This window comes from Argiope bruennichi, chromosome 1 (genome assembly GCF_947563725.1).
Source record: "Argiope bruennichi chromosome 1, qqArgBrue1.1, whole genome shotgun sequence".
Classification (NCBI taxonomy): Eukaryota; Metazoa; Arthropoda; class Arachnida; order Araneae; family Araneidae; genus Argiope; species Argiope bruennichi.
The window spans coordinates 8506714-8531179 of record NC_079151.1 but is presented as its reverse complement, the minus strand read 5'-3'; the positions used below and the strand labels follow the sequence as shown (position 1 = coordinate 8531179).

The window sequence follows — 24466 nt, the reverse complement described above, 5'->3', positions numbered from 1 at the left end:
ATGTCAACTGAAATTGCAAGACATTAAAGACAACATTTTATTGTTCACATTTTTAACCAATTCAAATTTAGAATTGGTTGTAACTCTTTTAAATATTATTAAACAAGAAAAACAATATGCGAAGATTTTAATTTCTGTTTCCGTATTCAACGGAATTAATTTTTCGTTGTAAAATTCATTTCTAATAATTCGGTCTGTAAAAATTTTAAGTTCACCATTTAATTCCTTCTTCAACAATCAAATAAGTTTCTCAAAACGCTTAAATCTGAGAAAATGTCTAAGCATGTCTCTTTCTACTAACATTATTTCTGATTGTCAAATTACACGAGTGTTTTTATTCCACCTGCTTTTCTCTGCTTTCTTTTGTTTTAGAAAACGAGCGACTTCAAGAGTGACGAGACTGGTCCGTTAGTTGTTAATGGTAGCAGCAAATAGATCAAAATATCAGCTATCATTTCGTTCTTCTGAAAGCAACACAAATCCGAGCGCTCTGCGGTCTGGAGCAGAGAAGCATAAAAGTGCTGTTTTGTTTATTTGGTTGAAAAGAACACAGGAAACTTGCAGAATAGGTTCTCACACACGCTTCCTGGGACCCACAGCCACCGATAGTGTGGGCACAACCATCTATCGGTGGTTGTGCCCATATTGTCTCATGTGTCGGGGGGAGGATACTTATCATTGGGCTATCTGACAGTCTGACTATTTCGTCATTGCTAGATAAGTAAAGACGAGAAAAAATTGCCATTTTTGAAAATAATAGCAATAAATAAGTCTACAACGGAGGCGGGGATGGAGTACGAGCCACAATATCGTTTTGTATAAATATGTGAAGCACAGATCTTGATTACTGAACGAAATAAAAAAAAAAGCAGGCATCAACATAATAATAATAATTTTAAAAAACGGAACAAAAATGTTTAAAAAATAAAGCAAAAAAATCCCTGACAAAATCAAAACGCCTGCTTAGTGGGTTAATAAACTGAAGCAGTTCGCGAAGATGGAATTCATAAAATGATGTTCGATAAGAGATAAAAAATGCCTGCTTTAAAATCTGGAGGGAAAAATAATATCAGTCCTTCATTGAAGTGACATTCTGCAGTAAATGAATCCTCAGCCACTTTAACAGAGTCTCCTGTTTTCAGGGCTTCTTCCGACGCAGCATCCAGAAACAGATCGGCTACAAGTGCCTGCGCGAAAAGAAGTGCCAGGTGATCCGACTCAACAGAAATCGGTGCCAGTACTGCAGGTTCCGGAAATGTCTGCAAGTCGGCATGTCCAAGGACTGTGAGTCGCTTCTGCTCTACTCAAAATCCTGAATGGATTCCCTTTTTTCTTTTACTAAAATGAATGATTTCCATTTCAATTATAATTTCATTTTTCTTCACATTTCATAATTTAATGATTAAAACTATTAATCAGTAATATGTAATAACGAGTTATAAATAGTATTTAATGGAATGTTTGTATTTAGATATTCATTTTCTGGGCAGGACTTTAACCTAGGCTCTAGAGAAACAGCATCACTCATGACTGGTCGCGTCTTGTTTAGCGAAGGTTCAAGTCTTTCCCTTGCCCTGAAATTGATTTAAATCTACAATTTTGGTGCGCAAGCTCTGTTGCTTCAATGGTGCAAGAATACCAAGTGTGGATGCACTGCACCGAATTTAGGATTTAGAAAAAGGGGATTCGAAGGGAAAATGGCTGGGCTCGCAGGAGATTAGCACGACTGTGAACATTTATTAATGTCACTTCTCACTGACAAGACATTATAGTTTTTGTTTTGTTGAAATTGAGGAAACATTTTTATTGAATGGCGACGGATACAGAGATCCAAGAATCGATATTTCCCTTTTCAGGAATTCGAATAATAATTTTTAAATTTAAACAGCTCCGCAGTTGGAAGTTTGTTTAGTTTATTACTAAAAGAAAAATTTCTTTCCATTTATTGACTCCATACAGAGGAGAAACTGGCTGTAAAAAAATTAGGATGCAATTAAATTACTAAATATGCACTGCGGAGTGAATATGCAAACGCAATGAGAAATGAAATTTGGTAGGCATTCCTTTTACCAAAATGACAGATGTGTTTCGAGTCATAACCATTGATTCTTTGATACTCTGATCCATAAGTTCGATACCAAAAGGAGGTCACATGGAGCCAGATACGGACTGTGTCTAGCGTGCCGCTCACAATCAGTTTATTATCGGATACAAATACAATGCAACAACAGTGGGAAGGCATGCATTATCGTGATGTAAGCGTCAACCCGATAGGCGAATGATAACACACCTTTATTTATATTGTTGTTGCTATTTGGATGCATATATACTTTAAAACAGCTTTATTTAACTTGAATTATTTCATATATTTAAAAATGGCATTTATAGTCACTGCTTTGCACTTAGAAATCCCATGCACTTGCGTGGTGCCAATGTCAATTCACTATTTTATTATTATCAAAGCTTATGTATCATCTACTATAATTGAATTTTTATTTCGAATTGTAAATTAAAGAATAGAAAATAATTTTAAGAAGTCTTTTAGCACCGATTGAAGTATGTTTTTATCAAGGACCCATAGGACTTTTAACAGCTAAAACAAATCTCGAAAGTTGGTCAAATGCGAATCTCCTTAACATGAGAAAATAATTCTTAAACTTAATTGATGGCCATAGTTTAAAAAGATAGTTATGAATTTTTAAGTCAGTGCAATAATATTCATTAATTAAAATATATGAGAGGGAAAAAAACACGTTTCATATAAATTGTCGAAGAATGAATTTGCTTGCGCACAAAGTTTTTCTGAAAATAAGCAACTTATATTAAAAAATATTGCACCTATTTACTCCCAAAAAACAAACATGATAATCATGCAAAGTGACAAATATTTGAATAGATTTACAAGAATTGTTTTATTTTTCATATACTTAAAACATCATAATAGCTTTAAAAAATTATTTTTAGCATATTAGCAAGCACTGACAAAAAATATATACAATAATGCTTTGATTTTGCCTGATTTTCTTTTGTTATGTGTGTTTAAGCGTACCTGTAGAATTTTATATTGATACTGTTCTTGTTTAATCCTACCCGCAAGCTATGAAAATGCCAGTGCAGTGATGTTGGGGGGGGGGCTTTGGAAGAGCCTAGGCTCGATGGCCTTTTGTCTTCCGCTCGACTGGAATGATGAATATGTGACAAACAAACTGCGTTGAGCATAAATTTTAAAATATAAATGACGATTGCTATTTTTAACTTATTTGACTAATCACATTTTTTAAATAAAAGTAAAGAAAGAAAATAGATTAAAAAAAATTACCCATTAGGGTGAATCAAGGTTCTATAATTTAGATTATTGACTTGTCAGGATAAGTACATTGGCCATTGCTATGAAAATGTAGTATTGAGACAACTTTAAAGTAAATGTTTCTGAGTGAGAAGCCAACAGTGACGTTCAGGTTTTTGAATATATATATATATATATTAACTAATTAACGTACACATGTGTGCAATATCAAAAAATATTCAGACGGGTTTCGATTATCAAATGAAATTACAAAAGGGAAAGGTCCCTTAAATGTGTTTTACCCAACGATAGATGTCCAAATAAATTTGTCTTCTCTTTGCAGCCGTCCGCTACGGTAGGATCCCGAAGTGCTCTCGAGAAAAGCGAGAAGTGGAGCCGACCAAGATGTACGACATGATTGCGTCCGTCACGCAGGCCCACCTCACGCACTGCGCTTACACGCAGGCCAAGACGCAGGGCTTGCTCAAGAAGCCCGCTGTATTCGTAAGTAATCTATGTACATTTATGCGTCTCGTGTGCGGAGATTAATATATTATACTGAAATTAATTAAAATGATGACGGAAAATGAAATTTTTCTAAGCGAAAGTCTTAGAAAAAAAGTTTTTAGACTTTTTAAAAATATATTCCTAACTTAATTAAACTATCATAACGTTTGAAACTCGTTGTATAGGTCTTTGTGGAGCCTACAACTTTTATTATTTAAATTCTCCTCAAGAGTAGCAGTTTTATGCAAAATTTCAAATCGCTAACCTTCATCGGTCGGCAGGAACTCTTGCGACGCACTCGCATATTTTCTGTGCTTTCGATGAGTGAGACGAAGGGACAATGGTTTTTTTTTTTTTTTTTTGCTAATTATTTATTTTAGTTTGTGTGCATGGAGGTGCAAACACTCATCTTAATTATTAGATGATAATCGGATGCTGTATCCGATCAGTATGGGATGAGCAAAGTTGTAAGAAATCGTCGGCTTGATCGCTATGCAACCGAATCCATTCGGGCCGACCCTCACGCTAGCAGTACTATATGAAACCCATCTGCGATACTTTATCGCATGCGCTTTGCTTCAATACATCAAAGTTTAATCATTTTAATTTGAGCCAGTGCTACACATGGAAGGTGAACCTGCTGTTTGGTTGGTTGATCCAATCATTAAACGAGCTTGCTGGTGTTACCCAGCATTTTTAGAGGATAAGAACAAGAACCGAATTATTTGGAATAAAAGCAAATACAAAAATGGAAGAACGCTCGAATAAAATTCTTGGAGTGAGAGAATATTGACTGGCTTCAGCACGGCTTGCCGTGACTTCCCTTATCTGCATGTCACTTATTTCGTAAATAGTTTGAGCCCTCTCTGTAAGCATAAAGCACTGCCACCATCGCAAAGTTTAGATTTCGAGATTTTGGTAAATCTGCATCTCTTTGAATACGAAAATAAATGCGAACTGAACTCAAAAATGCTTAGAATTAGACGAATGGATGTGGTCTAATACGAAATGTTTGTTAAATTGAGGACGAAATGGGATGCACATCTGCATTCTGTGTATATGCGAACATCATAATTTAATCAGGAAAAGATTTAGTTGACTGAATTTAGTATATAATTTTGTCATCAGGAATGCATAATTGCGGGGGGTGGGGGTGGGGAGTAAAAAGAAGCCATCCAGATTTATTTTGCAATCGGTCATTCTATGTCAAAACTAAAAGCACCACTTTGAAGATTGTAATAAGTACTAAAAGATGTACCTAAAATTTTTGTAGGGAGTTGTCTACATATTTAAAATTGAACAATTATTTTGAAATTTCCTATGGCGACACCCTTTTTTTGTATCATGAATAGATGCTTCATAAAAAAAATATCCCGGATAGAATGTTTGGTTAATATACCCTTGTTACATCGGAAGATATTGTCTGTTAATGGGTTGTTATATATATGATATCTTACATATTTAGATATGTAAGATATCATTTTTACTTTTATGCATTTTAAAAGCGTTTGTTAAAATCGATTGCTATTACATTCATGACAAAATATTCATAGTGAAATTTTTTTGGAAAAATTGTAATTATTTTCTGAAAAGAAATATTCAAGAGTTTCGAAACGTTTTGTTTAAGTTGCACCTAAGCTTGATTCTCCATTACGCTGAAAGCACCAAAATGAAAACTTTTATTGAATGAGTAAAAGATATAAAATTAAATATACTATTTATTATTGAAAAGAAATGTCTATTTAAATGTCAAAATTAATATCCTACCTATTCAGAGAGAAAAATTAACTGTTATTTACATTTTCTGTTATTAACTTTATTTTTACATTTTCTTTATTATATATACTATTCTTATCATCACTGCTTACTACTCATAAATAGACATGAAATGATAAACCGCTTTATTTTACAAGCATGAAAAAATAGTGCATTTCATTCACTGATAAGTGTAAATCCATTTCCTTCCGTGATCTACAGGCAACTTAGTGTCCAATGCAAATGCTTTTTGTTTGCCAAAGATTTCATTATAATATGAAGACATTATACTGGATATGCGCGTGTGATAGACTTGAAAAACAAATTACTGAATATCACTCTAAATGTTCATTCATAAACCTTAATTTCAATTATTGTTAAAAATTTTTAAGCTCTAATTCATCACTTATCTTGCTGCTTCTTATGTGAATAGAAATGCGAAAAGAGGTATTGTTATAAAAATTATTATATAAAATTATAAGAATAATTATATATAATTATAAGAATAAATATTATATATAGACAATTATAAGAATAATTATTTAAGAAGCAACTAGCGTAATATCAAAAATTTACATTACCCATTTGTAAACAGAACGAAGTTAATTTAATTAAATTGGCATCGAAAAATTTATTAATCAATTGTATTAAATGGATTAACAAAATCTATAAAAAATTACTGTAATAATATATTATTTCAATTACATAAATATTATTGCAGAATGTCAATATTAAATGCTTAATAAATAATGTTTTGATGCCTAAATTTTTTTATTCCATGTGTGATTATATACAATAATTATAATTAAGGCAGTTTAATCTAATGAAAGTTGAAACTTGTATCACGAGTAAAAATTTTAACTTATTGCAAGGACAAAATAGTAATTCGCATTTAAAAGTAGTGACTGTAAATAAAATATTATGACAGTTTTTAAAATTTTGATTTGATATTTTTGATCGCTGACGAATTTTTTAAAGATATATTTATACAACAACAAAACCGAAAACGATATTTGTTTCAAGGAATGCATGATATGCAGCAATTCATTGCCAAATAAAAAGCTGCCGATATTTTTAAATTTGTGAATGCGCCCTTAAAAGCATTGTTTTAGGAGCAATGCAGAAAACTTAATCTAACGGGAAAACTACTCGTAGGAAAGAGCTGAAATTTTGCATGCTTCCATAAAATGATCTTGCCTTTCGATTTATGTAAAAAATTAAGCACGTTGCAATTTTAAAATACTAATTTTGTAAATTTGTTACATATTACAAATTAATTTTTCATATTAAATATGTGTGCAAAATATGTAGAATACCTTGCATTTTGATAACAAAAAGAGTTTAGGCCAATAAATTTATAAGTTTTTAAGATATGAATAAAAGTTCAAAATTTAATTTTAACATTAGAAAATCGAAAAATTTGTTAGCTCATAATTTTGGAAGGAATAGATTTATTTATATTAAGGAAACTTGGTCTCCAAGAATAATTTTTAATGTAGTTTTAAAATTTGATGAAAAAATGAGTGTTGCCGTTGTAAATTTTAAAATGTTCTTTTTTTCAATAAATAGATGGCCCCTTATGAAATTTTTAATTCAAAAACCTTTAAGAGTACGTTAAGCCCTTTCAAATGACATCCTTTTTCTGACTATACGATGATTGATGCTAGAATAAAGCTGGGTAGCTCCCCTCCCTTTTTTTTTTATTCGTGACTCTACATGTATATTAAATTTTGAACGAAATGCACCTGCGTGGGCCTCAAGTCATTCGCCCTGCAGGTCGGACTGAAAATAATCGCGCAATCTTCTCCCCGAGATTTGGACCCCTTTCTGCTAGTATTATAGATTTAACCTTAAATTAAAGCCTTCCTCTACGCCTACGATACCAGAACTAATCTCGTTCTACGAACAGATCATAATCTCGTTCTTCTAAATTTTTTTCTTAAATATACCCTGCCAGTAATTCAAACAAAATTAAAAAGAATTGGACCAATTTCAAACTAACCCTTAGTCAAATAGAAAGACCTAAAAATGACGATCTTGATAACCCTGAACAACTCGGAAACTACGTTAAATTTTTTGACAAAAAATTAGCTTGGAAGCCCCATTATACAACCAAAAAGTTTTCAGACCTAACTCGTAAATTCTTCCCCATAATCACTCGAGACTCCAAAAATAAGTAGGCCCATGTCAAAAATGATCCCATGGTCTGTGGAATGCACATTTTCAAGCGTAATTCTTGACAAAAAAAATTAACTTCGAAGCCTCATTATACAACCAAAACGTTTTGAGGCCTGATTCGTAAATTGATAACCCTATAATTAAAACCAAATTGATCGAAAAATGGAAATTTCTTTCAAATTTTTCAAATCAATTTCTCTGAGTTTGAAAAATAAATCCCATCGCAGAACAGAATTAATCTTATCGTTCTCTCTTCCAGCCCGGCATTAGCGACCAGCAGAGTGTAGGCGTACAGAAGGTGGTGGCGTGGCAGCAATTCGCCTCCTTGCTCTCCCCAGCTATCCCACAGGTGGTGGAATTCGCCAAGCGTATTCCCTCCTTCCAGGAGTTATTGCAGGACGACCAGCTACTCTGCATCAAGCTTGGCTTCTTCGAGGTGTGGCTGGTGCACGCGGCCCGGTTGTCCGAAGAGGCGGGGCTCACCTTCGCCGACGGAACCTGCGTCTCGAGGCAACACTTGGAGCTCATGTTCGATGTGAGGCTTCTTTCACAGCTTTTATTTAATTTGATTTGTGAGGCCTTGTAATAAAGTCTTGGTTTTGTGACCAAAGAGACCCAGGCCTTTACCAAATTAGCTCTTGTATTGCTTCAAAATGGGGCGTTAGTGTATTTAAGCTAAATAATATATTAGTAATATGCCTAACTTAACGCAAATATACAAACACATTCGGTATGCCAAAAATCTTGATCTTAAGAATACACAAATAACAATAATATAAACCGGAAATTAATAAATTATTGATGCAAATTACTTTAATAAAACGTATTTATTTAAAAATTTTAATCCAATCGAGGTGATTTTTCTTCAAATATTCAAGAATGAAATAGTAGTATGCTCAGTAAGTTTTTACGATCCATACTCATGGACTTGTCTCATATATGGGATATAACTCGTATTCAGTTGAGGGGATTATTAATGAATGCCTCACTTTTCAGGAATTCAGTGTTTCCTTGTTATTGTTTCCCACCTCCTCACTAATGACATTTATTTTGTCCATTTAGATGGGCAGATTACATGTCCATTAATCTGTTATTTAGATTTCTTCATGGAATCCTCGATGGACCATCGCCACAGCTGTGCAATTCGGCACCACTGTTTCTTTCTGTTAAGCTTCTCTTCTGAGCAATCTCTTTCTGGAGTCTTTTGCAGAACGTTACCTCTTTTTCAGATCGGTTATTACTAGCTGACAGCACTTACGATATATTAAAATATTTAATTAATTATAAATAATCCTTGCTTTTTATTGTTCAAACTGATACTATTCTTGATTGTATTACCGACATGAGAAGTCTTGGTCAAATAAACGGGTTCATGCTTTTAATGACAGCATTGTTTGGATCATGGCCGGTGACGGCCCTTAAGCCTTATTTACAACGCCATTGCCGTTGAGGATCATTGTTATAGTTACTCACGACTTTTTGCCAAGACGATAGCAACTCCTGTGTGGTTACGCATTAGTATCGTTGCGAAATTAGAAAATACTTATACATCCAAGGTTGCATCTGTTCCTGTATCAGATCAGCTGTTGACAGTTGTGTGCTTTAAATTACGTGTAGAAAAGAATAGAAATCCGCACAATGAAACGCATTTCTTAAAAGGGTATAATACTTCTTAAATATAGTATTTTCTTATAAGATATTGTATAACACAAGCAATTTTCTTTTGGATTAAAATATCAATATCAGTTATATTAAAATATTTTTGGATTTGTAACTTCTCGAAAAATTACAGAACTGTACCAAACGATTATTAAAAATCTCCAAATGTATATGTTTAGGAATACTTTTAATAAATAGGTTACATTTCATTAAATGTTGGCGAGTGGCCATGTGAAAGAATCTTTTTTTATTCCATAAAAATACAATGCTGAAGAATCATTTCTGTGCGTGAAAGCATACTTTTAAATCAATATAGAGTGGATTGTTTAAATAATCGGTACGAGAGTTCACTCAACCCTTCCACATGCTTCATAATGGCAAAGTTTGAAGAAAATCTGTTCTGTCATTTTGATTTCTTTAGCGTTTTATTGACATAGGTTATTATTTCTTGATTTTAATTGTTCTTCTTTCTCCTCTTCAGCGGGAATTCGTCGCCCTGATCTTCAACTTCGTGTTTTGGATCAACGATCTGCACCTCAGCGACGGCGTCATTGCTCTCTACTCCGCTGCTGTGCTCGTGACGGCAGGTATTTCATTTTTTATGTCTCGGGAACAAAGCACCAAAGGAGCGAACTCAACATTCAATCATGGCATTTCTGTAAGGCAGGGGATTTTTAAATGATACACTATTTATAAGATTTGTTGCAATGTTTATAAAGAAAATAATAAATAGTGTTACTGAACACGTATTTTTTCATTTTTATTCAGATGACTCATTTAATATATTTTCATTTTATTCGATTATTCACATGGTAAATTCCACATTCATTCCTTTGGATAAGCCTTTGCTTGAAGCAGCGAATCTCTATGGGAGTGTAGTGAAATGAGACTTCATTCCTCTTCTTCTGTCGTTGCAGAGCGCGACGGCATCTGCGGCCACAAGGCTCTGCAGCAGCTCCAGGAGCGAGTGCTGGAGGCTCTGCGGCAGAAAGTGTCGGAAGAAGGGGAGCCCCACATTTTCCCCGCCCTCGTCGCCAAGCTGCCTGAGCTCCGACTCCTGGGCCGGAAGCACCTCGACCACCTGCGTTGGTTCAGATCCAACTGGATGCACCTCAGGCTTACTCCGCTCTTTGCGGAGGTTTTCGACATTCCAAGGCACGACACGTCGCAGAGATGAACAGGTGATCACAACTTGTTTGGAATATTTGAGATTTGAAATGCTTCGTGTCAATGATTAAGTCTGTAATCCTAAGAATCCCTGAAAACAATTCTGTAAAGAATGCCAAAAAGTGGCATCTTCTTCGGAATCAAACCAAAATGACGAGGCGTCCAAAAGATTCTTCCAACTCCTGAAAAAAGTGTGGTAGTATTTTAAGTATTTCACGTTGCTCGTCAATATGACATGACTGGGCCGAAGCTAGTAATTGTGTTGTATCGACTGCATTGTTAAATTTCCTTTTTATGTATTTAACTCACAAAATAATTTATAACCCTGAAATGGAGTCAGTTCTAAACTGACTGAAATCCTGAAGCTGCAGGAACAAAAGGCAGAGACTCCTTCTAGTTATGCTGTGTGCATGCCATCAGTTTCAGCATCATTTTATTTGCTTTAAGATTATTCATAAATGAAAAATTAATTGTATTTTGATATCATTTTAAAATTAAGCTTCTGAAAAAACGTTAGCTTTTTTGTACAAGCACACCCAACAAATGATCATTTATTCCCCCGAGAATAAAATAATGTTCCCCTCAATTGATATTATATATATATATAATATGATATTTTGTAAAATCATCCACACATTTCAGTGATATTGCTCGTTTTGAAAAACTGATCTTCAATCTACAAGTTCTCATTGCAATTGCAGCGTTATTAGTTTGAATATTGGCCTGGTGTCAGAGTTTTGTTATATGATTTGTGCGGATAGACGAATCGTTTTGTTGGTAGATTCATCTCTGCCCAACCAAGGAAATGCGAACACGTAATGCGTTTTAGATGGAGATGGTTTCAGGAACTAGGCTGATATTAGGTTTCATGAGTTTTCTTGTTATCAGCCATAGTTGTAGCTATCATTTGCAATTGATTACAATAATAATTGCATCTTTGTGTACCTCTAAATTTCTTTTCTTAGAAACAAATGCAAGGGACTCTACATCATTAAAACGAAAGCTGCCCCCCTTGCACAATCAGCAGGAGAAAAATGCAGCTATTTAAAACCCGTTTTATCATCCATTTTAAAAGCAGGCCACCACACATTCATTTCTGGTTGTCGCCAAGAGTAATGTACTAAGTCATTACTTACCTTTCTAAACGCTGTCATAACTTTGCGTTACTCTGAACATCCCTAACCCTAGCATATTTTTGGAAAGACAATTATTCGAATCATTTCATCACCGTCCACTCCTTTTAACTCTTGTAATGAGGATGTAGGTTTACATTTATCCTTACATCTAGAAAAATTTTATTGGCTATTCTAAGATATCTTTTGTAATAAACCCTCATGCCACCAATAATACAAAAATTTGAGTAAATCTTCTGTCAAATTCAGTCAGTTTATTTGCTTTTGGCTTTATTATAGAAGTAAAAAAGGTCCAAAGATGAATGTCCAAAAATTTGCAGTCATCCATAATCATTATTACGTAAAATTAAATTTAATAAATGACTTTAAAATTTTAAGTGAAATTTTTTATATCTTTTTTTTATTGGTAATACATTTACAGGCATATTTAATAAAACTTTTTATTGGTATTTCAATTTTATGACATATTAAAATAAAAATTATCAAAATATCTTAATTTTACATTATTTGATCCATGAATTTTGGATTGCTTCCCAGCTATGATGATGCATTTCGGATATATTTAAAACTTTGATTTCAACCGAAATAAGATTAGAATTTTCTGATAAAGAAGGAAATGAATTGTTCAGTTCCGATTATTTGGCTCTTGAGAGACTTTCACACAACATGCATGGCTGCTGTTGTATTCTGCATAATAGGGATAGTTCTTAGTTCCTTGATGTCAAAAAATGACGTCTTGATTTCCGCTAAATCATTCCAGGACTATTACTGTAATTCTTTTTTTTTATTTACGGGGGACAGCCGCATGACTGTCCAGGGGAACTGTGTCTTCCCTTCGAAGTTCGAGAAAGATTTTCAAGTATCTTTTCCCTGATGTATATTTCCATTTTTTTTTCTTTGTGCTGGTTAATGACATCAGGATGAAGGGTATTTTATTCCCGATTATTATGTCTTGTTTATTTGAGTGAACTGAAGACTCGACGTTGATTTTGCTGGTGCTCCTTCACTAAATAATATTCAGAACCCTGTGAATTCCAGTTCAACATTTTAAAATGTTTTTCTCAAAATTTGATTAATATCAAGAAAAATCAACCAAAGAGCCACATTTCACAAATATGATTCAAAAAACTTCTGTGGTGTCAAAGATTGACAATTTATTAATATCTATTAAGAAAATATTGGAACTTATAAAAAGTTTTTTTAATAAGTAAAAAAATTTCTTTAATTTCTAAGTTTATGAAGTGCTGCACCCAAAATAACTAATCTTTGAGCAACAGTTAAATTGACTTTAGGTTTCCATTTAAAAGATCTCATCAACAGCATTTTCAAGCGAGAGATTTAACATAGTTAATATACCATCCGTGGAATTAATCCCTTATCGACGAGCAATGTCCCACTAGAGTTTCCCTCCGCTTTTATCTTTATAGTAAAGAAGCTATACAGGCTCAAGTTATCCAACTCAAAGTGACCAGTTATTAGAAACTCACGAACGCAAGACAGCTAAGAGAGTTCCGGCAATTGTAATCGTGAAAGATTGCGGTGCTGATGATGAGGGAACTAAGCACAAAGATTAAAAGAAAGATACTCGTTAAAATATAAACGTGATTAAAATTTGAATTTTTGATTTCATATCCAGATTTTTATTAATATACATATGTTTGTACATATTCTAAAGGTTAGTACATTAATAAAAAGCGGGCTTCACAGAGGTGATTTTATTTTTATTATTTTCAAAAATACCTTCCATTTCGGCTCTTGAATGGAAAACTAACTCTTTATATATCTATCCGTTAGATAAATTTATAAACTGTGTCTTCTCATTTTGCAGATGCTCCTGACTGCTGACCAGCGGGCGTCAAATTTCAAAATTCCCGGGACCACGATCTTCCTGCTGTTCGACATTGGTGGAGAAAGAACACCATGTCGTTATATTTATTGTGCAGTGAGATGTGCTCAGACTGATGGGCAAACTGTTAAAGAATTATTTAAGCGAAGTGAAGGGGCAAAAAGAGAAATGACACAGTGGAAGTGCTAATGCGTCAATTCATTTCCCCAGCGATTATGTGACGCAAGACTAGTAAAAAGATCTAAGAATAAATTGGACGCTAGAAATTTCTTATAAAAATCGCTTAAAACTGTTGAAAATGCTGAAAAGATAGCAGCTAATATTTATTCACAAATCATTTATTGGCAATATCGCAATTGAAATAACCTTTGTTAAATCATTTGTTGCAGACTACTAAAAATTGTTCTCTCACTGCTTTGCGAGTCTTTCAAAGCCACAGAAATCAAAAAGAGTCATGTGATACGTCGGTGCCTGACTAAATAGGCCTGTACATAGCTGTGGAATAAGATATATGTTTCCAAGAGAAGCCTATTTTCTGTATCGGAAGATTCGAGTATTCAGAAAATGTCTTCTAATATTTGAGACTCCCTGTTTTTGTACAGTCCAGTGAATTTGGAATATCAAAAGAACTTTTGAAGAGATGTAACACATTTCTAATTTTTATTTAAGAAGATTAAAATGTCAGTTTTTTTTCTCATTCTTTTCTCTGCTTTGTGTTCTCAGTGTGACATTGCGTTGCTACGAAATGCATTGTCTGGTTTTCCTCGTCATTCGTGCGGGGGGACCTTCTCTGGCAGAAGGCACTCGTGGATGGTTGGGCGCGACGCATTTTTTTGCTGGTGCTGATATTTTAATCATGATCGTGCCACGATACCAATGCAGGGAAACTGCTGCTCCGAGAACCACGCAATCGCATACAATTTTTACTGTCGACTTCGGTTTCTGGCAAAAATAAAGTATCCTCTCGGAGGAGTCGTTTCTGTTTTACTCAACAATACTCCATTATTAATCATTCTCTTCTAAAATGTCAGACGTGGAGTAACGAATCTTGAGCTGCAGTTCCGCTTTCGTTTGGGTGCGCCTCATATGAAGTGTAATATTTATTTACTCTCCGTGAAAGGGAATAATAAATGAAAAAATATATGGAAAAATACAAATATCTTCTTCTTAGAGAAAAACAGGAATCCAGTCGATAACATTAATACTATTCGGTGATTGGGCAATCTATTCACGAAGTAAATTGTATTATTTTGGTTAGAACAAAGATATTTCAAAGTGAAATGAATTACCATTTCTTCTCATACAGTTGATTTATATTAAATTACTTTGTTCTTTGTCTCTTCAGATGAGTTTGATAGAAATAAATCAATCACTCTGTCTTTTTTCAATAAATAGCGGTCAATTATACACAGTAATGGCAGTCGATAAAAGTTTATAATTGAAAAAAAAAACTCTATTGCTTGTCTTAAAAATCCAGTTTCTATTATGTTCATTTAATAAGGATAAACAGACATTAAAAACGTGAGAAATCAACTAGTATTTTCTTAAGATTTGAAACTCAAATACAAATAAGAGCCTTAAATTTTTATGGAAGCATGGTGTAAGGAAAACTGTGAAGTTAATTAATGTTCTCTTCTTGACCCTCCCACCCGATTGGGATTTTTTTCGAATAATATTTTATTGATCAACTTTATCAGAAATTTCATTGAGTTTTTTTTTTCTTTATTGGTTCTCTCTATACAGGTATTTCTGTGTGACTGCATGGATTCCTGTTGAGACATTTTGAGACCTGTGTTGCTAAGGCTAAGACATTATCATCTATGTTAAAATACCATTTTTGACCGAAAATTTCAATTTTTTAAAAAAACTATTTTATCTGAATGTCTGTTTTGTTGTCATGTCATTTTTTTTTTAATTTTATGTCTATGATAATTAGAAATGAAATTAAAATATTTTAATAGAACGTAAAAATTGAAAATGCAACTGTAAACAATATTATAAACAAGGATTTTTCATTACTTTTATTTAAGTTTTTTTTAATTGTTATATTTTCCTATTTTATTTCTTTTACCGTGAACCAGATATTATTTTCGAATATTTTTACTATGAATTTTTTTTTGTTTTGATGGCATTGTTGCGGATTTAAGTCATTTTCCATAATTTAAGCATCTTGATTTCCCATTGAGGCTGCAATTTTCTCAAAAACACATAGAAAGCGTTTAAATTGTATTTGTGAGAAAAATTAATGATAACAACATCTCCAGGTTAGTTGATATGCATTTTTAAGTTTAAAAAAACTGAAATATGCCGATATCAGCTGCCTAACATATCACAGTACTTACGCATTAAAATGGAGAAACACAGTAGAAAAAAATATATCAGTTTGGAATAATTTACCAATCTAGATAATTTTGAAGAAAAACCTTCTTTAATCTCATTGAAAAGTATTTTTAAAAAATTAAACCCATATTTTCTAGGAATATGGTTTTTCTAAAAATTGTCACTTTTTTAAAAAAAAGTTTAATCACTTTTTAGATTATTAAAATACTATTAAAATATCACTATGAAATTTTGCTTTCATTTAATTTATAATACTATGTATGGAATGAGAATTTATAATTTTACCCTAATTCTTTTGCAATTTGCAAGAATTTTGAATTATTTCTGAAATTTTGTTTCAGTTTTTCATTAGTTCATAAATAATTATATATGCTGAAAAATATAGAATTCTTGTTATTTGTTTTTGATTGAGAGTGTATTTAAAAGGATGGAATTAAATTTTAAAAAATTATAAGTTTCTCAAATATTTAAAAAATAACTAAACTATAAAAGATTTTTGTATGTTATATTAATATTTGCGTAAATAGAAAAATACTCTTCAGATATCATTATTTTTTTTAAAAAAAATGGCCCTCCGAAAGTAAAATACCTTAACACAATCATTGCTAAGGATGAATTAGATAAAAACTCGATGAAAAGACAAATATCAATTTTTCCGGCTGTTGATATTTTTTATACAAAATAAATAAATAAATGAAAAAAGTAAAGGTATTCTTCAGATACGTATTAGAAAGTTCAACCTATCTAAAACTGGCATAGGAGATAAATTTTAGCCCACGGAAACCTGTAATTGGAAGTATCTGAAAGACGAGATATCTCGTCGGTAGCGTTGAAAGTGTTAAGTCTATCCTAATCATTTTTTTTTTTATCAGTGCGCGTCTCATTTCTAGATATAATTTACTAAAACTTTTCTTTTCAAATGCCTCATATACATAGAATTTAACGAAAAAGAAATGATGAAATCATAAAATATTTTTGCTTATTGTATTAAGATTTGCATTCTCGATGAACCAGTTGGAGGCCCGAGGAGATGGATACTCAATATAGCAAGTCTTTTTATTAATTTTTGGTCACATTTACATTTTTTTTGATCCTGCAAAATATTTTATGAAGAATTAAAATTTTCCTTTAAACTAAAATATGTTGTTACCTTTCACCAATTTGAGAAATCAGAATTGAAGATTTATTATTATCCTATACTTCACATTAATTTTCATATCTTTATATACATCATTGAATTTAAAGTGTCAGAGAAATGACTATATATATTTCTACATTTTCAGATATTTATATTAAAAAAAAAAAGGAGACAGGTTCAAATTATTTTATCAATTAAAAGATTACTATGTCTTTTATCAAAAATATCCCCGTTTAATAGTGAATTCTTTTTTTGTCTAAGTGAAAGGAAAACTTTATGTAATTTACTGTTATTTGTAATATATATATATATATATATATATATATATATATATATATATATATATATATATATATATATATATATATATATATATATATATATATATATATATATATATATATGTAGAGGTATGTTAACTCTGGCTCGAAAAACATGCCTCTACTAACCGGATTATATATCAAATTAAATATCTCTCACGGGCCCTAGGGGAAAGCCCGGTTGAGATAAATGCGTAGAGATGGCTCATATTAAGAGAATCACACACTAATTTAACATAAACAAATTTAATGAACTGGACGAACGGCTGGGCCGCTTTACATCGCTGAACGCTAGTACAGTACCGAACACAGTTTTTAGAGCGGGAATCAGATTAGCTTCTTATTGGCTGTTGAGTGACGACAAGAGCGCCGTTAGGATGACACTCCGTACCGCGAACTCCGCTAGGATGACGCTCCGTACACTACATATACAGTGGCTCCCAAAAGTGTTCGTACACTAAAGAAATTTGCAGAAATTGTGTTTTATACTTCTTAATAAAGCATTTTATTAGTTGGTTTTTTTTTAAATTAGCATCTTTATATAGTTCTTAATAAAACTGAACAAATATTTTTATAAAAAATTAAGTAGTATTGTTCTAAAAAATAAATAAATAAAAAATGTCACAAAATTAGAACACAAAAGTCATCGTACATCCAAACATTATTTATTTAAATTCATCATAAAAATATCTTTTGCGGCTTATTTTTCTTCTAATTGAAAAATACACTAAAATCGTTTGATTTCAGTATTTAATATCACAATTATTTATTCTATTTACTTTATTCTTAGATATGACGCGCATTCGTAAAGAAACGAGTTTAGACGTACGAAAATTAGTTATATTTCATTTTAAAGCTGGAAAATCAATTACAGGCATTGCAACTATAACTAATCTACCTCATTCAAAGGTGCAAAGCATAATAAAACGTTACAGAGAGGGAAAAAGGATTGCAAACAAGCCTCGTAATGGTCGCCCTCAAATTCTGTCAGCTAGAAGTCAAAGAAATATTGTGAGTAAATTTCTAAAAAATCCACGTCTGAGTGCAATAAAGTTTACTTCACAATATAATGAATCAAATGGAACTTCTATTTCCTGTGATACTATTCGTAGAATTCTTCGGAATGCTGGTATACATGGCCGCTCTGCACGAAGAAAATTCTTTGTAAGTCAGAAGAACAGAATTGCTAGGCTTAAATTTGCCAAATCTATGATAAACCAGCCAGAGAACTATTGGAATCGTGTCTTATTTACAGATGAAAGTAAGTTTAACATCTTTGGGTCGGATGGGAAAATCATTGTATGGAGGGAAAAAAAAAAAAAAAAAAAAACGAACTTAATCCCAAGAATTTAGTTGGAACAGTAAAACATGGCGGTGGAGATGTCACGGTTTGGGGGTGTATGTCAGCGGCTGGAGTAGACAATTTAGTATTCATTGATGGTATAATGGATCATAGAGTTTATATAAATATTCTCAATAATAATTTAAAAGTGTCAGCACAAAAATTGGGCATTTTAAACAACTTTGTGTATTACCAAGACAACGATCCAAAGCACACGGCCATGAATGTTCGTCTTTTTTGCCTCTATCATTGCCCTCAAACCCTTAAAACACCAGCTCAATCACCGGATTTAAACCCTATAGATCATATTTGGAAAGAATTAGAGGTGCGAATAAGAAGTCACGACATTAAATAGAAAATTCAATTGAAAGCAGTAATGATCGAAGAATGGAACAAGATCGGTGCAGAAGTAACCGACCGTTTAGTTAAATCTATGCCCAAACGTTTAAAAGCTGTTATAAAGAATAAAGGATGTCCTACTAAATACTAAACATTTATAAAAATTCAGAAAATTTCATATTTAGTGATGTTTTTTTAAAGTGTATGATCACTTTTGTGTCCTATTTTTGTGCAATTTTATTTATTATCATTTTTAAAAAAATAATTTGCATCGTAATTAAAATTTACTCTTCACTGCTTTATTAAGAACTGTAAAAATATGCTATGAAAAAATTTTTATGTAAAAATAAGAATATATAATGGTAAATAATGAGGTTTTTAATTGATTCTTGTTGGTGTACGAGCACTTTTGGGAGCCACTGTATATATATATATATATATATATATATGCTTAATTTTTTGTACACTTTTCAATTTGTGGAATTCGGTTTCTTTTTACGTTGCTGATATCCATAGTTCCTCTGTTCTCTAAACTCTGTGATGGTACATGGTACAGAAAGAAATTTAGGCCTCATTGTAATCTTCTAATTTTAAAATGAAAATAGAGTTAATTAGGATTCGCAATACATGCTCGCGTATATAATAGAGCACCAAAAATAGTATATCAAATTAAGTTGGGAACATCTACTGCTAATCCGCACTTCTAGTATTTCACTCCCTACAAGGCGCTCGTCTCTTGTTTACCAACAGATATGCAAATGTTTTTGCCAACTATTTAAAAGTGCTGGCCTTTCTTCTGTTGTGGAACGCACATTTGAAGGAATAAAGGGAATCTGGAGGAGGTTTTCTTTAAGTTGCGCCCTGCTCCTTGTAACACAGGTTGATGAGGTAAGGGGAGATGAGGAGGAATGTCAGAGATTGATCACTTAGTGGCTGGGGCCCAACTGCCTCAGAGAGAATGTCAGTTCAGAGAAGTGGCCAATGATATGGATGAATTATGATGCAGATAGCTATCGGCTGCAATATATACTACTTCAATATACTGTCGATACTACTTAGTTCAGTGGTGGCGGAATGGTCGGCTGTACATAAGAAGAAAATAGTAAATCTATTCTACGTGGGGTGAGAGAATGTGTTAAATTTCCTCTCCCCAAGTAGAATAGCATTATCTTTCACAAGTTCTCTTTCAAACAAGTGGTCAAAGAATGCAATCATCAAATTATAGAACCGTAAAAATCCCAGTTGGTAAATGATTCCAGAGTTTTGCATAAACGATGTCGATTTTTTTTTTTTTCCTTCAAAATTTTGACTTTTAAAATTCTTGCTTTCAATAACAATAATAGTCTTATAGAAAAATGTAATGAAGAGAGTGAATCACGGTTCCCATTTATGGAACATGACTGGTGAGAAGAACCTGGTTGATTCTCAGTGAAAGTGTGACTTGATGAGCAGCGCATTTACTCTGCATCTGCTGCTCCTAAGTTTGAATCTTGGAACGTTGAATAGTATTATATATTTTTAAAAATTTTACTTTGTATATTATGCTGGAAGCTAATTCTACAGTTACCACAAATTATTCCAAAAGTTTCGCTTCATAAAATAGTGTTTTACGATGGATATCAATAAAGACTACGAATTAAAGTTACTACAAATTATTCCAAAAGTTTCGCTTCATAAAATAGTGTTTTACGATGGATATCAATAAAGACTACGAATTAAAGTTACTACAAATTATTCCAAAAGTTTCGCTTCATAAAATAGTGTTTTACGATGGATATCAATAAAGACTACGAATTAAAGTTACTACAAATTATTCCAAAAGTTTCGCTTCATAAAATAGTGTTTTACGATGGATATCAATAAAGACTACGAATTAAAGTTACCACAAATTATTCCAAAAGTTTCGCTTCATAAAATAGTGTTTTACGATGGATATCAATAAAGACTACGAATTAAAGTTACTACAAATTATTCCAAAAGTTTCGCTTCATAAAATAGTGTTTTACGATGGATATCAATAAAGACTACGAATTAAAGTTACTACAAATTATTCCAAAAGTTTCGCTTCATAAAATAGTGTTTTACGATGGATATCAATAAAGACTACGAATTAAAGTTACTACAAATTATTCCAAAAGTTACGCTTCATAAAATAAAACTTATTGCGAATTTATATAAAATTAATTCAGTTTTTAAATGTCAAAATCTTGCATGTGCGCAGAAATTCATGAAAAAAAGTGATAAACAAACTAAATAAGAATTTATCATAAAAATAGATTCAGTTTTTCTACAGGAAAAATGTAAGCATCATATCTACTAAATGGAAATAGCTTTACTCTGCTATTCCTTTCTGTGGCATAAGAGAAAATAAAAAATTCTGGATTGTTTAACAAAAAAAAAAAAAAAAAGCATAAATAGGGGAAGAAATATAGTTTAAAAGAATAACAATGATTGACTTGGAAAACGGTAGAAAACTATACTGTGAGAAAAAATAATATATATAGATGAAAATTTTTAGACTTGAATCATTGGACAAAAAAAATGTTAATAAATGATTTCATCAATATTATAAGATTTTTTCTTTTTTTTATGATTTGCTTGAAATAAATATTTCATTCCTCTTTGCAAAAATGATAGAATACACATCAAGGATGCATGTTTTTAATTAGATTTTTTAAATTATTTCATTTGGGTGGTATGGAAATTTGGAGAGGAAATGCCGGTTCAGTGGCTGTAGGTCCGATGCGCTCAGTCGCATTTGCGCTAATTCATTAAATAATATCATTTGTGCTCAAAATTTAAAAAGATTACCACATTATAACTTTTGTCTCCGCATGTAAGATTTGGCGACTTTACAATGTACGCCATATGGTAATCAATCACTGTCAGAGTGAGAATGATACTCCATGACCCTAATAACGAAACGAAGCTTCTGTGAAAAAATGCTGATGACCCTTACTGCGTTTCAGACGAGTGTTGAAAATCTATATCTATATCTATACTTATAATAAAGCTCAATGTGTGTGTGTGTGTGTGTGTGTGTGTGTGTGTGTTGGCGCTCTACATGCCAGGTCATTTGACATACAGCTATCAAATCTGGTACATGTATACCTTAGAGGTCGGGAATGTGCACCTGGGGTCCCTTTTTTTGAAATTTTAATTAGAATTTTAATTATTAATTAAAAACTAACTTTCCCGCCAAAAAAATCTTCCATTTTCCCCACCGCCAACTTTTCCGCCAAAAAAATCTTCTATTTTCCCCACCGCCAACTTCAATTTTTTTTTTCTCCCAACAGAAATGAGGCTAGGGTTAACATTTTTCGGCGGATTATTTCAAACGATTCTGTTTATTTTCTTAATGTTTTATGCATTTAAAATTAAACATTGTTAATTAATCCATGTTTCAGATTCATTCTGAAGTACTTTTGAATTAAAATAACACAGAATAAAGGAAATTAAAAATGTATAATCTGCATAGCGTTACCCCAACTGGCGTAGAAAAATTCACGCATTTGCGTTACCGGAGCTGGCGAAGAAAATTCACGCATGCGCATTCTGAATGTTGCCATGACAACCGTTATCAACGGTTGATTTAAATTATTTTTAGGTTAGTTGCATGCTTTTGTAAGTAAATTGTATTTATGTTAGTTATATATTTTTTGTATATGCTTATAGTTTTAAGTACATCGTTTTTAAAGTAGTTTTTTAAACCTGTTTTCGACCGATTATTTTAAACGATTCATTTTATTTTCTTAAAGTTTGATGCATTTAAAATTAAACATTGTTAATGAATCGATCTGTTCATGATGAATCTGAGAAAATTTTGTTGACAAATTCTTGAGATATTACATAACTTAAGAAAGATATTCTTTAGTGCCCATAAAGTTTAAACGCTCAGTGACTCTATTATCAGTAATCATATTATTAAAAAAATGCTTTGTTTCAGTAAAAAATATTATATTAATTGCAGTTTAGTCATTTCCATTTTAATTTTAAGCATAAATTCTACCGGAACTAACAGAAAATTAGAGAGATACATATTATGTTATGGCTGAAGGACTTTATATTATTATGAGTGAATTACATGACTATCAAAATTTGAAGCTTTAAAATATTTGATGAAGAAGCTATTAAAGTAGGAATTACATAAAATATTGAATTATTGAAATTTTAACGAGCATTAAAATTGGCGAACCGGCTGGTCGCCAAAGGCGGCTAGTAATAAATAAAATGTGGGAAATTTTCTTTGAAAACCTATTAAAAAGAAACACGTTTATAATTTCCTCACACAGAAGACATTTATGAAAATTATAATTTTGATGTGCATAATTCGAATTTAATCTGATAAAGTGAAGTTTTATGGGAATTTAATCTTTATATCTCTTATGATTTAACTTTATTTAACAAAATGAAACACACACACACACACACACACACACACACACACACACACACACACACACACACACACACACAGAAAGTGATTTAAATTCAAATTTAAACGGATATCAATAATGTTTAGTTCTTATGCATGTATGCTTATATGCATGTATGTATATATATTCCACAAGCTGATACTTGAAATGAGCTAATGTGTTTTTTACGTTGAAGTTGTTCAAATAAGTTACTTTTTTTCTCCTGCAAAATAATAAGCGTTTTGGCTAAAATAAATAAGATAGGAAAAATGTTGATAATTGCTGAAATTCCTTCAAATCTGAAATATATTACATCATTTTCTAGCAAATATACATAATCCATTGTACTAGCAATCGACTTGTAAAGGCAACATCTATACGTACTATATTAAAACGCTTACTTCTCAGATACAGTATCATGAGCTAAAGTTTTATTCGCAGGTAATGTAGTAGCAAATTTTTGCCTATTTTCTTAAAAACGCTGCCAATGATTTAATACTAATTTTCAATTTGTCCTAAATCTATGCACGAAAGAAAACGGGGAATAAAATATATTACTTCATATTTTATACGTTTTTTTTTCTTTTCTTTCCCATTAAATTTTTCGCCAAAAGTATAGATTCATATAGATTGGACCTTTATCGCAATCAAACGAAATAACAATAGTAAATATTTAAATATTAGTGTAATGACACGAGCATGTTCTTCAAGAAAACACATACCTCAGATAAAACTCAATACTCAAACTTTCTTAAAAATTATCTATTCAAAATCAAAGCAAAAGCATAACCCTCCTTCTCCCTCCCCCACAATATCTCTTCTCATCATATCACACATATAAAAACAAACAAACAATAACCCTCACCGATGGCGGCGAATTTCGCCAATCGCTTCCGCAGACGTCGCCAATGGCGACCAAACCTCACAAGTAGGCCGTAAGATAAGCTATGTAAGCATGGTTTCTGAAATAATTTTTTTTCTTCCTAAAAAATATTACGTGGTTGCACTTAGGAACAAGTTTCTGTTTTTTTAAATACTGCA

At 32.1% G+C, this 24466-nt stretch overlaps 1 protein-coding gene across 1 annotated transcript in view; it reads left to right on the top strand.

Annotated features, from left to right (window-relative positions):
• The window catches only part of LOC129980332 (ecdysone-induced protein 78C-like), a 58997-nt gene extending 44769 nt beyond the window's left edge, over positions 1–14228 (top strand). The window contains exons 3-8 of the mRNA XM_056090790.1: positions 1143–1284; positions 3630–3790; positions 7986–8261; positions 9867–9972; positions 10303–10566; positions 13514–14228. Coding sequence (XP_055946765.1) covers positions 1143–1284; positions 3630–3790; positions 7986–8261; positions 9867–9972; positions 10303–10562 — 945 coding nt within the window. The 3' untranslated portion in view covers positions 10563–10566; positions 13514–14228. The remainder of the gene's footprint in view (positions 1–1142; positions 1285–3629; positions 3791–7985; positions 8262–9866; positions 9973–10302; positions 10567–13513) is intronic.
• The last annotated feature ends 10238 nt before the right edge of the window (positions 14229–24466 follow it).